General features: G+C 47.2%; 2 protein-coding genes across 2 annotated transcripts in view; one reads left to right on the top strand and one right to left on the bottom strand.

Annotated features, from left to right (window-relative positions):
- LOC8041650 (hypoxia-inducible factor 1-alpha) overlaps positions 1 to 13,933 on the bottom strand; it is a 216,962-nt gene that overhangs the window by 91,295 nt on the left and 111,734 nt on the right. The window contains 1 exon segment of the mRNA XM_029992579.4: positions 11,192 to 11,298. Coding sequence (XP_029848439.2) covers positions 11,192 to 11,298 — 107 coding nt within the window.
- Positions 5,390 to 7,009, top strand: LOC8041646 (tRNA (cytosine(38)-C(5))-methyltransferase). The gene has a single exon (XM_029992582.4). It carries the CDS (start codon positions 5,769 to 5,771, stop codon positions 6,852 to 6,854), a length of 1,086 nt encoding a protein of 361 aa, XP_029848442.2. The 5' UTR covers positions 5,390 to 5,768; the 3' UTR covers positions 6,855 to 7,009.

A 13,933-nucleotide genomic window follows, 5' to 3' on the forward strand; every position in this document is an offset into this window, starting at 1 on the left:
GAAACCGTCCACAACGAAACTAGAACATAAACCTGGAAACCAAACCACGGCAACTGACGCAGACAGGTGCGCGCTTACCAGTAGTTGAAAAAAAAAAGTCAACGCACTCAATTATACGCAAACAGGTAAACATAAAAAAAAAAAGCCGTCGCGTAGCTTACATACTTTTGCGTAATAGAGAGCCATTTCCTCGCCCGCCGCCACCGCCGATGGTCAAAAAGATAGGTTCGACGTTGCGCGCGACGCACGCCATTTTTATTCCGAGAAACGCGTTTCTCTCAATACGTATCCTGTGCCGGCGGGCGCGGTGGTGGTTTCGCGATCCGCCGCAAAGAATGCGCAATCTCGAGTCAAACACGAATAGGAAATGCGAAGCGGCGACGATAACCAAGTGTTTGGGATGCCAATATGCCTATGTCTGTCGGACGGAGGAAAATACAACGGGGGGTCGCAGTCCAAGAAGTTTCGCGATAGAGTATACAGAAGGCGTTAAGTATGCAAACTGCCTTTTTTTTTCTTTTCTTAAATATCTTAATTTTAGTGCCAGGGAGACGCAGAGTCGCAGCAGCCAACTTTGGCCACTCTCGCTCATGCACGAGCTCGCGCGGTCATGTAATCGAACAGACGCAAGGTGCCTCTTCTCTCTTTAGCGTTCCGTCTGCTTCCTCTCCCCGGCATGCCCCGGCCCGTCTTACCCGCGGTCAACTAGTTGCTACATCATACAAGACAGCCCGCAGACAGGTGTGTTTCTCGCTTGCAAGGCGGATGCCGTCACATTGATCACGCTACCTGCACACACATAACTCTGTCATCGTGTCCGCAGCAAACACGGCGTCTTTCGTACGATGTATATGAGCAGGGTACGCTAATCCCCTTAGGGACGCGGCTTACCACCGGCAATGCAGCCAGTCGTAAGCGATCACAAAAAGGCTTAAAAATCGGTCTTGTTTTAGTCGGTCGCATATATAGTCAAGCGCAAGTGTGTGAACGGGCCTTATTACGATCGTCTACGAACCGTTCGATACACGTATCTGCTCCCGTTTGAATCGTTTAATGGACGCAGCGATGTCACCCGATCAGAGTCGTTACGAAGAGGATGCGCGCATCTACACGATGTAAAAGCGGACCACTGGACAGAAATTACACGTGACCAAGCCATGTCGAATACGGTCAACCGGCAAACCGCATCCTCTCGATCTCCCACGTTGGGCGCCAGCTTGTTGACAAGTGCGAATGCGTGAATGCGCGACAAGAAATAGATTTACGATCGGTGCAGGATTTTTTCCATTTTCACAATGGTCGCGGCCCAACTGACGTACCAAATACAGTAGTACGATATACAACAACAAGCGGGGGCTGTGACATCACGCGGCTGCAGTGGCGCTGTCGGCGCGGACGCTTCACTACGCGCTATTCTGGTTTCTGCGCGCGCGCAGTGTCAAAGGCGGACTTGTTCGTAACCGGCGCGTTGATCTATACGGTACCCGACACATTGAAATGCGGTTCAGACCTGCAGGGGTATTCGCAGGGTGAAAAACGTCTTGGTGAAGAAGACAAGAACCAAAAACAAAGCTTTCGACACCAGAAAACTGTTGCGTCTGTTTTTGTTGACGCGAAGAGAGCTCCTCCGGCTTAATTTAGGCAATGTTTCGAAATCACACTGCGTTAGCTCGTCGTCTACCAAAAAAAAGAAAGAAAAGAAACAGCATGCACCGCGCACTCGAGCAACCTCCGGTCAATCTGACAGCGGTTAAATATGATGATGGGGTTATCCTCGCCGTTATCTAAAGCCCGCGTATACGGACCGTTCTCGCGACGATTAATCTTCGAGCACTCTAAAAGCATAAAATGTACAGATATATATATATCGTAAGATAGCGGAGGCCTCCTATAGAGAGAGCTATCCATCTATTTTATGCACTGAGACTGTGTATATGTTGTCGGAATAACGCGATAAAATAACAAGAACAAAGAAAAATTCGGAGCCACGGAAAGAGCCGAATAAGCAGACGCCGCGAAGAAACATTTTAGCAGACGGCACCACGGAAAACGGGTAAAACCGAATGCAGACGACTAAGGAACGACAAAAGAGACAATTTAGCAGACGGCAGAAGAGAGACCAAACGACGCAAAAAGAATGATAAGAAAAAAAAAAAAAAAATTAGATCACGCCACAAAAGCAAATGCGCCGAAACCGAAAGCAGACGACGAAGAAACGCAAGAAGGTCGTAAGGTTCCGAGCAAACATTCTTTGTCATGGCTATTCTTTTACTTTTTTTTTTTTTTTTGGAAAAGAAAAGGGGAAAGGGGGGGGGGGGGGGGGGCTTTGTTTACTTTCTTTGCATAGTCTTACCTATGCTCTTACGTTTCTCTTGCCCGTAAAAGCGGCAAAGCCCAACCCAACAACCGAACAACCCCAGAGAAAACAAACGAATACAGATAAAGAAAAAAAATGCAAATGGGGCGCGGAAAAACGGGAGCGCTGCCACCGTAAATGTCATCAGCCGCCCCCAAAATAAACAAAAAAAAAAAAAAAAAAGAGTTAAAGCGGGGGAATTCGGGAGTTTGCTTGCGTGCGCAGCGTCGAGACTGGGCCAAAACTGCCGAAACCTTTTACCGTCACCGTGACGGGACACCTAATTGAGACACGATACGCATCTTCGGGGGAAAAAAAATCAAATTAACAAAGAAAAAGAAAAACAGAGGTTAGTGGTGCCGCTACTTAGGAAACAAATAAATAAATAAGCAAAGCTCGACAGCCAGTAGATCAATAACTCGGAGAGAGAAGGGAGTCGCGATCACACTGCGAACACATAATACAAGAAAAAACAGTCTGCGTACAGTAGAAAGTTCTAGGAAACCGTTTTTGCATATCCGATAAGGTACAGAGCGCGACACTGTTAGCGCGAACAAGCGATCGCCGGTTTTTCCAGTTTTTCTCCTTAAAACTAAGGGATGTCATCCAAGTCATTATTGCTACTGAAAGAGCTCAATTGGCTCTATAATGTAAGCGATAAAATTTCGTGCTGGCTAATACTATTTAGAAGAAAAAGGCGAAAATGCGCGGACGTCGTGTTCGCGCTAACAGTGTCGCGATGTGTACGACTTGCCCTCCGGTACAAAGTGCGCCTGCGCGAGTCTTCTGCTGCAGCGCATGCGCAGTTCGTATCGTATCGGATGTACGAAAAAGGTCCCCTAAAACCCTCTACTGTCTGAGACGCGTTTCTTCCACGAAGGACCCGTCGGCCACAGAGAAACTCTGTACGCAGACATGTTTCGAAACGTACTACATACGCATCTATGAAGATATAGGGTCCGGAGATGTGTTCGCAAGACGATTCGGTCATCGTGTCTGCGACCAACACCGTGTCTCTTTTGTACGATCTACGAGCAATGTGAGTGAGTGAGACTCTAGCAGATCGTTATAGCGTTACGATGACGATGCGACGCAAAGCGACGGCGGAGTATCGCGTATCGTAACCGGAAGAGCAAAATGCATGTACGCGTCGTTTCGTCACCGGGTGTTTCGAGCGAACGATACTTTCGAAAGGTATACCGTTACGTAGTATCGTTTGTCTGTCTTGATTAGGCTGATTGTAATTGACGTTTGGCAAAATATGGCATTTCTACAATTGTTTTTGTTTCTTCTTCGGAACAACGGCTGAGCGGCGGTAGGTTATAAATTATAACAAAATGTCTGTTTTCGTATTCCTCAATAGACGAAAGATTTTCTCCAGATTTTTTGCTTTTGAAATTTCGAGAAGTTTGAGATGTCACACCCAGGAAAGCGCTGGCACGCTTATGCAACAATCGCTATTGAAGTGTAAAAACGACCTAGAAAGCTCCCCCCTCCCCCCCCCCCCCCCCCCCCCAAAAAAAAAAGAAAAAAAAAAGGAAAAATAATAATATGGTGCTTTACCAAATTCCCGATTTTCCCATTGTCGGTTGTAATTAGTCGAACAAAGCTTCCTTCCAATTGAAAACAAAGGGAAAATAAGCGTGCACCTCTTGCAGAGGAAACGAAAAAAAGGATCATACTTTAAATTCGGAATATTAAATAAATTAAGTTTCTGCCTTCCGAAAACTTGGGAACAAAAATTCACCCAATATACACCGGAAAAAAAAAAAAAAAAATAGCACCAGGGAAGGACAGAAAATAGTAAATAGAAAGCAGGGAGCAAACAAGCTGATACATATTACTAGACATAACCCAGAGACCGCAAGAAGCAAAAAACGACACACACACACAGACACATAACAAAGTGAGTGGCTTAATTTAGGTAATCTGGAAAACACCCCGCATCACCTAAATGCGTGTGAGTGTTTATGTGCGTGTCGTTTTCGCTTCCTGCAGTCTCGGTGCTGTGTTATGTCTGGAAAATAGTGCGGCCTTCTCCATCCCAACATCACACGGAATTTCTGCTAGCCCGATAATTTCAGTGTCTTAGACGGGTACGGTCGCATAACCTACATATCCGATGGGTGCCATTCTGATTCGCAATGGCAAAACAAATCACAAGCGGACAAAAAAAAGTTTGTTATTTTTTGATCGCGCACGATCGGTGGGTAAAAGGTGAGAAGGAACCTGTCGTCACGTTTAAAGAATAAGACAACTTAGTTTATGACCTGTCCAATCCGAAGAAGTAGTGAATTCAGTCTGAACTGTACCTGCTTTTCTTGATATTATTTTTTTTATATGCTACAGGGCATTTTTATTTTATTATTTAGACTGGGAGGAAAAAAAAAAAGGGGGGGGGGGGCGTTTCATATAGGCCGCATCTGTTCAGAGAAATACCAACACCGCGACAACGAAGTAACAGGCCAGAAAAGAAAGGACAAACAACAAAAGTAACAAACGTCAGCAGAAGACAGACGAACGTAACCGATTTCCCGCTGCTTCTCTATCCGAGCGAGACGAAGACGCACTTCAAGTACGTACTCGAGTGATTGATAGACGGGTGCGCGTACACCGCTTGAGAAGCTTCCCTTTCCACCCAATTCTCTACCAGCACACACCGTCACCGTTCCGTTACTGCGTTATCCTTTCCCCTCACAGAGTACCCTGGGGTACCGTTCTCCCGTTCGCAACGGTTTCGCTACAAAACAAAACACACACGCACAAAAAAAGAAAAAAAAAAAGTTGGAGTGAGCGCACAATGATGATATAACGTATAAATCGCAACGAACGAGAAGAGGCAGGAAATCGGATCAGTCACGCGGGGAGGGATGGAGGGTGGAAGGGATACTGGGCCAACCAACCTCAAAGTTATTTTCGCCTACGAGGCTACCAGAGCAGGGTCGGAAATTGGAGGAGACGTTTCCAACACAAAAAAGCGTCAAGAAAAAAAAAGGAAGTAAAGATTAAATGAGGGAAGAGCAAATGTGGGTCTCCGGGGAGAATATCGATCAGGAGAATATGGAACAACGCCACGAAATAAGTTCGGTGCTGCAGCGCGAAGCGACAATGAGGAGTGCGGAGGAGGAGAGGAATTCAGTTGAGGATATTCACGCACAGATGGCGCCACACGTCCGGTTTGAAGTTGTAGTTATTGTCACTAGATGGTGCCACTTGCGGCGTCGCGTTCGCCTCCTGGTGGCGACGTGGAAAACTAACCCCGAGGAAAAACAAAAATGGCCGACACTGCGGAAAGGATCGACGTGTTTTCATCGCCACACCGTGCTACGAGCATAAGGTGACATTCGGCGTGCCCAAATCAACCTCGCGCGATTGAATATCCCACGTTTTAAGTGATCAATAACGCGCCGATATGTCAAGTGGTGACGCGGCGCCGCAGAAAGTAGCAGACGACAACGACCGTCGTCTGCGCGTCCTCGAGCTCTACAGCGGCATCGGAGGCATGCACTTCGCCTGCCCGCGGGACAAAACGCGCGTCGTTGCCGCCGTGGACGTCAACACGACCGCCAACGCCACGTACGCCTTCAACTTCCCCGAAACACGACTCCTCCAGCGGAACGTTCAGTCGCTCACCGCTCGCGAACTCGACGCCCTGCGACCCGACGTCCTCACCATGAGTCCGCCGTGCCAGCCGTTCACCCGCCAGGGACTGCAACTCGACTCCCAAGACCCGAGGTCTGCCTCTTTCCTAAGCCTACTCCGCGTCCTCCCCACCTTAAAGCACCCCCCGACTTACATCCTGCTCGAGAACGTCAAGGGCTTTGAAACGTCGTCCACCTGCGACGCATTTCTCGACGTGCTACGAGATGGCGGCTACCACGCACACCGCTACCTCCTCACCCCGACGCAGTTCGGAGTCCCAAACTCGCGACTACGTTTCTACTGCCTCGCTAAACTCAACCCGCTTCGATTTAGCGACTGCCCCACCGCGTGCGACGCCGAATGCAACCAGGAACCTCCACCAAACGTGACAAGGTGCGACAGGCCGAGGGAGCTCTACGACTTCCTAGAACAAACCGACGAAGACAGTTGTTCAGACTATCTCCTACCGGACAGGGTATTGTCTAGGTTTGCGTACATCCTCGACATCGCTGACGCGACGTGCACCAATACGTGCTGCTTCACGAAGGGCTATGGACACTACGTGGAGGGCACCGGATCTGTGCTGCTACAAGCGTCCAGGGACCTCATGCATGAGGTATATCGTCACGTGCAACCCAGGACAGTCGTCCAAGACGACGTTCTGGAGTTGTTGCGGACTCTGAGGCTGCGCTACTTCACGCCTGTCGAAGTGGCCCGGCTAATGTGCTTCCCCGACGACTTTCAGTTTCCTCCTGAACTCAAGGCGAGGCACCGATATCAGCTGCTCGGAAACAGCGTCAATGTTTCTGTTGTGGGGAGCCTCGTACGACATCTGCTGGACGACGTCAGGGACTAAGGAATGCCACACTACGGTACCTGCTGTTATCGAGTTGCTCAAGAGCTCGTTGAGACAATACGTGGCTTGCATCGATGTCACATCAGATGCTCGAAAACGTCAATGTTTGTGTCGTGCAATTTACAGCCAATTAAAAGCGGCTGTAAATACTTGTAGTAACGCCTACCTTCGTTCACTTTAATGCAACGGTCGGTTGAGGAGTTCGAAGTGTAAATAATTGTTGTAATGCCTACCTTTGTGAACTTTAATGCTTGAAGCTTGAAGCTTGAAGTAAAGTAAGAATGGAAGCTTGCAGCACAGGGACACAGGTTTCACGAGTTTTGGTCATGTGAACGCACGGATTCAACTGCATGTATGGCAGACTATAGTCTGTTGCAGCATAAGAACAGTAGTAGATGCCTTGCTTCCAGCACGTACCCGTAACCTTTCAGTCTGTTTGGCTTCGCGACTGCCGCAGTGTGATTGAAGGCAGAAAGCTTGCACTGGAGGCATCTGTTGCTGATGTTATGTTGGAATGGACTATAGCACATGCACCCACAGTCAAGGTGCAATTAATCAGCCTAGATATCGAGCATTGGGAGTGCAGCTGTGCTTCACCACACTAAACTGCTTGTGGAACAGCCTTTCATTGTTGTTCAGTCTCACTCAGAGTTCCAGTACGGTCTTTTAGACAGTATGTGAATAGTGGAGACCGGGCCTCTAAAACAAATTAGGTACAAATCATGCTACTGCTACCAGAGAATACGAAATGGGAGAATCGAGGCTTTATTTTGACCAGGACTGCATAACTTGAAAATATAAGTTTAAAAGTAGCTTAAAAATGAGTAAGAAAAACAAATTATGTTCATTTAACATTTCATAATGAAAAGCAGAAAAACATGTTTCACATGCATTGGTGAGGACTTGAGTTCCAGCCAAGCTCCGAGGTAGCACTTCTGTGACGGTCTTTTGTTACAAGAGTGCCAGAACGGTTAGGTGTTGCTCTGTGCAAAAAGTTGAATAGGATACAAAATAGCAGAATCGGGGGGAATATACGGGTCTGGGAACGATTCTTTTCCCCTTTATTTTAGCTTCCATGAGGGCTCGCTTCTCGTAAGCACCTCGTTAAACGTCCCGTGGTCACACACTCAACGTAAGCGATGCTTTCAGTACTCGGTTTTGGGAGGGGGGAACTAAATACCGCGAGGACAGCTGTCTTCAGCTCGGCAGGGCTTTTCTCGCAGTTCCTTACCTTTTCCAAGCTCTTGCGATGCAAGATGTTGGCAGACAATGCCGTTTCGCAGATCTAGATCGCAGGGCTCTACAGCTTGTGTGCCACAGTGTGCATATAAAGAAGAGTTCTGATTCGTTTGAACCAACACAAATGACCACAGGGCAGCTTGTCTTGGCCAGACTTGTGGCAACATGTGCCGCAGAATCGAAGTTATGCATGTTTGGGAGAGGGCAGTTTATGTCGTGTAGTTTCTTGAGGCGAGTAATAGGAGGTTTGGTCAGAGAAACGATGGTGTAGTTGCCAAAAGACGAAGAACAGAAGAGTGTTTTTAAGCTGTCTGGCCTCCAGAGTAAGGTCTTCAATGCAGTTTTGTGCTGCATGAACGTCAATTATGCACGTGCAGCTCAACCACCATAGAAGGTAGCGAGCCTGAGCTGGAGGTAAGGCATCTAAAAACCGTCTTTTTTCTAGGCTCTCATGATTGCATGTATTGCCAGGTTCTTTTGTTCAGCTGGCCCATCGTAAGCAATGAAACAACTAGTTCAGCTTAAGTCCGTGACGAGGTTTTCTTGTAACTTGTTTGACTTCTGTTGCGATGCTTGGACAACTGGTGTAAATTTAGATTCACCCCCTAAAGCATCCATTCACACTTATACGATTTGCCACTGACTGATGATAGATGTCATGAAATATTATCCACACATGCAATTAAGTCTAATAGCAATTCTTTCATATATTAACTTAAAACCAATTCTTTCAGACAAACTCAACTTTGTTTTTCCAAGTCTATGTTTTCCTTGCTGGTAGACATCATGTCGACGAAATCGGTTTCTGTAAGTAAACAGACAAGCTCTTCCCATCGCCCATCTGCTATATGCTTCCAGAATGAGTTCTGTGCCTTAAGGTATACTATCAGTACTTGTAAATGAAAAAAATAGGGAAGCAATGTCTCTCCAGTTTCCCATGGACGGAATTTGTAATGCTCTACCGCTGTGATAAATTTTTAAATATATATTAGTGGCTTCCTTATGATACATTTTCTTGCCTTCCTTCGTGTTGGAAAAACATACCTTTAATATCCAAAGTTTAATTCTCACTTTTTTTTGAGCCTTCTCTCGTCCTCTCATAAACTATTCAATAACAATGTGATAACGTACCACCCTTAAGACCTCACATTTGAGCAGGGGCTTGCAGCAATTTATAGGCTACTAATAAAACAAATTCATAGGCTTATTGCCGTATCCTGCAAATGAAGTGGCAATGGCAGCCGTGATGTTCAACAACTTCTGCCGCCGAGCTTGAAACTCTAACCACTCTATGTCGCCATCCGGAGTGGTTCAAGCAAGAACGTTCGAAGCGGCTCGCTTTCTTTTGCGGGCCCCTTCTCCCTCCAGGTTGTGAACATGCTAACATGCTTCGGTGGCACCTTGGCTTAATAATGAACTGCATTGTTGTAACACTCTTAACATTCGCAACTTTCACGGCCTGTGTGGGGCACACTAGTTCCTATCAAAATGACTGTCGTCTGGATGAACTCGTAGAACAGCAGTACGGGCCGGATCTGTGACGCCTAAGTAATTCTAATTTTGTGAAATACGAACAATGTCGGAGCCTTACCTCATACTTCCACATCAGGAAGGTGTGAGCAACCACCTTTGACCTCAAGTCAATCATCTGGGAGCTAGGGAGTGTGATTCTCACACCACGGTATTACCATCGCCGAACGTTGCGAGTAGTACACTCAATCCAGCTCCTGGAATCTTGCGGAATAGATCCTCTCCGAAATTCAGTCTGGCCACTTTGATCACTATCATCATCATCTGAAAAATGGCATATGTGCCGTACTAATGGCGGCCCTCTGTTTACTGATGAAGGAACAAGTTGAAGATACTTCAAAGCTGACAATTCGAGGCCTATACATTCGAAACAATAGCACGTCGCGAAACAGAACTAGACCCTTTGCAAAACTTCCAAATGCCCGCGTGTGCCGCGTGCCGAATAATGTAAGTCCTTAGTGCGCAACTCCTCCCGCTACCACGTGGCATACGTGAGCAGGCGCAGGTTACCATGGCAACGACTTTTGAGCAGCTGAGTCGGGCGAGCGACGAGCCAACGGCAGTTGCCCCTTTCTGATCCCTCTCCTTCGTACCGGCTCTGTCGTCTGCTGCACCAACGCATTGTGGAACCTGGTCAAAACCTGCCACGGTTGCGGTGCAAACTAAATGGATTAGGTGACACTTCAATATGTGAAGGTAAGTTACGACGAACAAGTTGACCTGTCACGATGCCTTTACGCTGCCACAGTTACGGTACGCCACCAACGACGTACGACTCGGCGGATGGCTGCAACAGCTGCTGGCGGTAGCTACTGGGACGCGCGCGCAGTCGCAGAGGCGCAACGAGAAAGCGCATATATGTACCGAGGGTTCCCAAAATTCCCTGCCGTCGTGGCGCTCTAGTTTCGCAAAGGGTCTACTGAATGAAAGAGCTGCATACGCGTTCATTTCCATAAATCATGCCCAGGCAATCTGTTAGTAGCACAGAAACACCTTCAAAGCCTTTTGATGTATAAAACTTTATCAAGGCATCTATCTGAGCTGGCGCTTCATTCTGACTGGTTGCATCTTTGTGGCCATAGACACTGAAAGAGATGATAGAGAAAGAATTGTACAGTGAAGAGCATATTCTCGTTTGCCGTTGATTTGCAAAAGTGATGGTGCTCGATAAAATACTGCAGGCTACAGGTTCAATGCCGCCATTAGTATGGCAAAAGTTAAACTACCTTTTCAGCCACCAGGTGGCACTGAATTTCGGAAAGGGTCTATTTGCCTCTGCAAGCCGCCGGTTGCACGGTGAAATTACTCCCTGGTCATGTGAAATGCGCACCGCCCACCGGCGTGTGCGTCGCGTTTCGGTGCAAGGACGTCGCACCGGCTGCACTTTTTTCCTCTCCCTGAGGTGATGCCCCACTCTCAACCACCGTTGCCTCAGCAACCGACTTGGTTGTGACGACGACTGCGCAACAGCGATCGACTGGCATCATGGGCCATATATGGCTGCCACCGTAAAACTAAACAAATAGTTAGTAGTCCCGTGAATCAATAAAAGCATTCAAGACACTTACATGTTTTGAAGTCCTTCTGGAGTGCAGAGATGTCCCTCGCGTCAAAATAGGAGTAGACAGACTTGCCCAAGAGCTCGTCTGAAGTGTAGCCCAGGAACTTCTCTATCCTGAGGAATGGAAACAAACACAATCGTTCGATCAAACTGTCGCAAATACCCAAAATGATTCGGGAATTCAAAAATGTTACACAGTCTTGGACGAGAGAAATTAGAATGCAAGTATGTTTCATCGTTCAGATATATAGACACATGTCAATTGCTGGTAACAAAAAGATAGGAGTGCTTTCATGTTAGCCTATAACCCACTGGATGTTTTTCTTTGCTGCAGATCTGTTGGTGATACATACTATTTTTACATTAAAGCCATCGACAGTTTCTAAAATTTTTTATTTTTATTTTAGAAATTACATTTAAAGGGGCCCTCCGGAGCTTTCTGCGATCGTCTGTTTATGTTGTTATATTGCGTAGTAGGTGCAAGTTAATATGTATACAAAGTTTTAGATTACAAAACCGTTTATTAAGCAGATGGCAGTAGAAATATATCGGGACTATTTTCTCTCGGAAGACAATCCCCCATTCCCTGCCCATCGCTAAAACTTGACCAATGGAAATGCTGCATCTCGCGGTGAATGCGAACGTTATTATTGCAACACTTTTTAAGCTTGTTGTAAATCAGAGTTTGAGAAAAATGTAAACTGATTGTGGTGCGGGAAACATAGTCCGCAATTATTGCTCCAAAACCACAGAACTATGTTTTCTCCCCGCAAGCTTTTTTTCTAGGGGGTGATGCGTCGGCTCGTCTGCTTCCCGGGGCGTCTGCAGGCGTGCGTTTGTGGGACACGTGTTCCTTCTTCCTGTGGATCCCGACTCCGAAGCCAGCTTTGCGATCCTTCCATGTCAACGAGTCAAACTTTTCCTTGTCATCTGTGGAATGCGACTATGTATTGCAGTGCCAGCGCGACGGTGCGCTGCGACAAACGACGACTGCCGAGCACATATCCGGGCTCCTTGACGACGGTCCGCGCGTGTTCGAGAGATTCCTCTGCGGGTCGGCGGTCGGCCGCGTTGGTGACGCGCAGCGACGCCGGAATCCTTCGCTTGCTATTGGCTGACGCGTAAAGAGATGCCCCTCCCGTTTTCCGGGGTCACCTCAGAAAGGGGGGCGTGCCGGGGACTTTGATAGCAATTTTAATAGGGAAATCCGCTGCGCATGACCATAATTTTATGATTTTTAGGATCCTTAGGGCCTGTAGATTGAGTTACCGCCATAAATAGACCATCGCAGAACGCTCCGGAGGGCCCCTTTAAAGCTCACTTTTATCGCAATAAATTACAATTTGACATAGAGCCCAACTTGTGTTCTGCAAACAATGCAATGCAATCAGGTTTGCTGGTCCGAATTACATAAGATCTATTTTTGGTGAGTCCTTCGACGGGAACGGAAGCTTGGTACCGGAATAAATAATTCCACATACGAGCCAGGTGATCCAGGTTGCACACAACCGAAACAGAAGAAACAACAAACATGCATGCACGACACAATGTCTCGCAACCATGCACAAAAACTTTCATGTTTTATAGTCGTTTTGTGGGCTTCCTTTGCCTCCGATTCATCATGCAAAAACGTCTTGTTCGGAGGTTAAGCAGTTTAAAAAGCGTTCACATTGCCGTCCTACCGCACCTGATTCCTGTAGCACGAGGAACAGGTGCACATGCCGATAGGAGGTGGCACAATGAATTGTGCCAAACAGAAAGCTGCTGGGAATCGGCAACTTTTACCAGTCATTATAAGTGCCCTAGGGATGCCTAAACCATTCTAATAGCTGCCTTTTGCACCCTGTCGTCTTTGCCTACCAAGCAGTAAAAAAAGTGTTCCCAGCATACGCAGTTAGCGCCCTTCTGCAGAATGCCATACGCCACGCAGGCGCCCACAACCCAGTGGCATTTTTCGCCCGGGTGACGAACGGTGAGAAGGCGCGTGTGACTTGTCGCAACTATAAATCCAGGCCACCAGGTGCACCTCAGAGTTTCAGAGTAGCACCAGTTTACCTGCGCTGCACGATCCGTGAGCACACGCTGGCTTAACGAAGGAGGGGGCTGCGTACAGGCGAGGTCCATGCTCGCAAAGTGGAGTTTTTCATGTTTACCGGTCGTTCTGCAAGCGCGGACCAGTTCTCCGACTTCGCCGCCCCACTTGACGAGAAGGACTCCACGATAATGCTGTTAGCGGCGTCAACGCAGCCGTTGCACCACAATGTACCGCGGCGATTTACTCCATTTTGCTCCGAGTCCGACCGCAGCGGATGCTATGGTCCGGCGAAACCAATCGAGCTGCGCCGAAAGTGCACCGTTGCAGCGCTCGACGTCTTTGCGGGTCGGCCATCGGCGGTTAAACCGATCGCGTAGGAAAATCAAGCTCGATCATGCCGAGAAAGACCAAAGAGAACAGAATGTGTCCCGCACAAACCACGCTCCGCACATCGTTTGTGCTAGACTTTTATTCTTTTTATTACAGGCCTTGTCTTCTTTTCGTGTTTATTTTTATTTTATCTATTTTTATTTCAATACATTTATATAGTTTACTTCGTTTATATATTTCATTCCCTGATTTATGATTATTACTTTTTTATCCATTTATTTTTATTTTTGGTTACGCATTTTCATTAATTTTTGTCATTTTCACCCAAAATAGGCCACTCTTGCTGGCACGTCTGCATTCACATAAAGACCATCTATCCCTCCA

Source organism: Ixodes scapularis, unplaced genomic scaffold (assembly GCF_016920785.2).
Source record: "Ixodes scapularis isolate PalLabHiFi unplaced genomic scaffold, ASM1692078v2 PGA_scaffold10__122_contigs__length_95168666, whole genome shotgun sequence".
Lineage (NCBI taxonomy): Eukaryota > Metazoa > Arthropoda > Arachnida > Ixodida > Ixodidae > Ixodes > Ixodes scapularis.

Bases quoted from the DNA above. Each gene is read 5' to 3' on its own strand.
- LOC8041646 (XM_029992582.4), top strand. From the start codon at position 5,769: ATGTCAAGTGGTGACGCGGCGCCGCAGAAAGTAGCAGACGACAACGAC.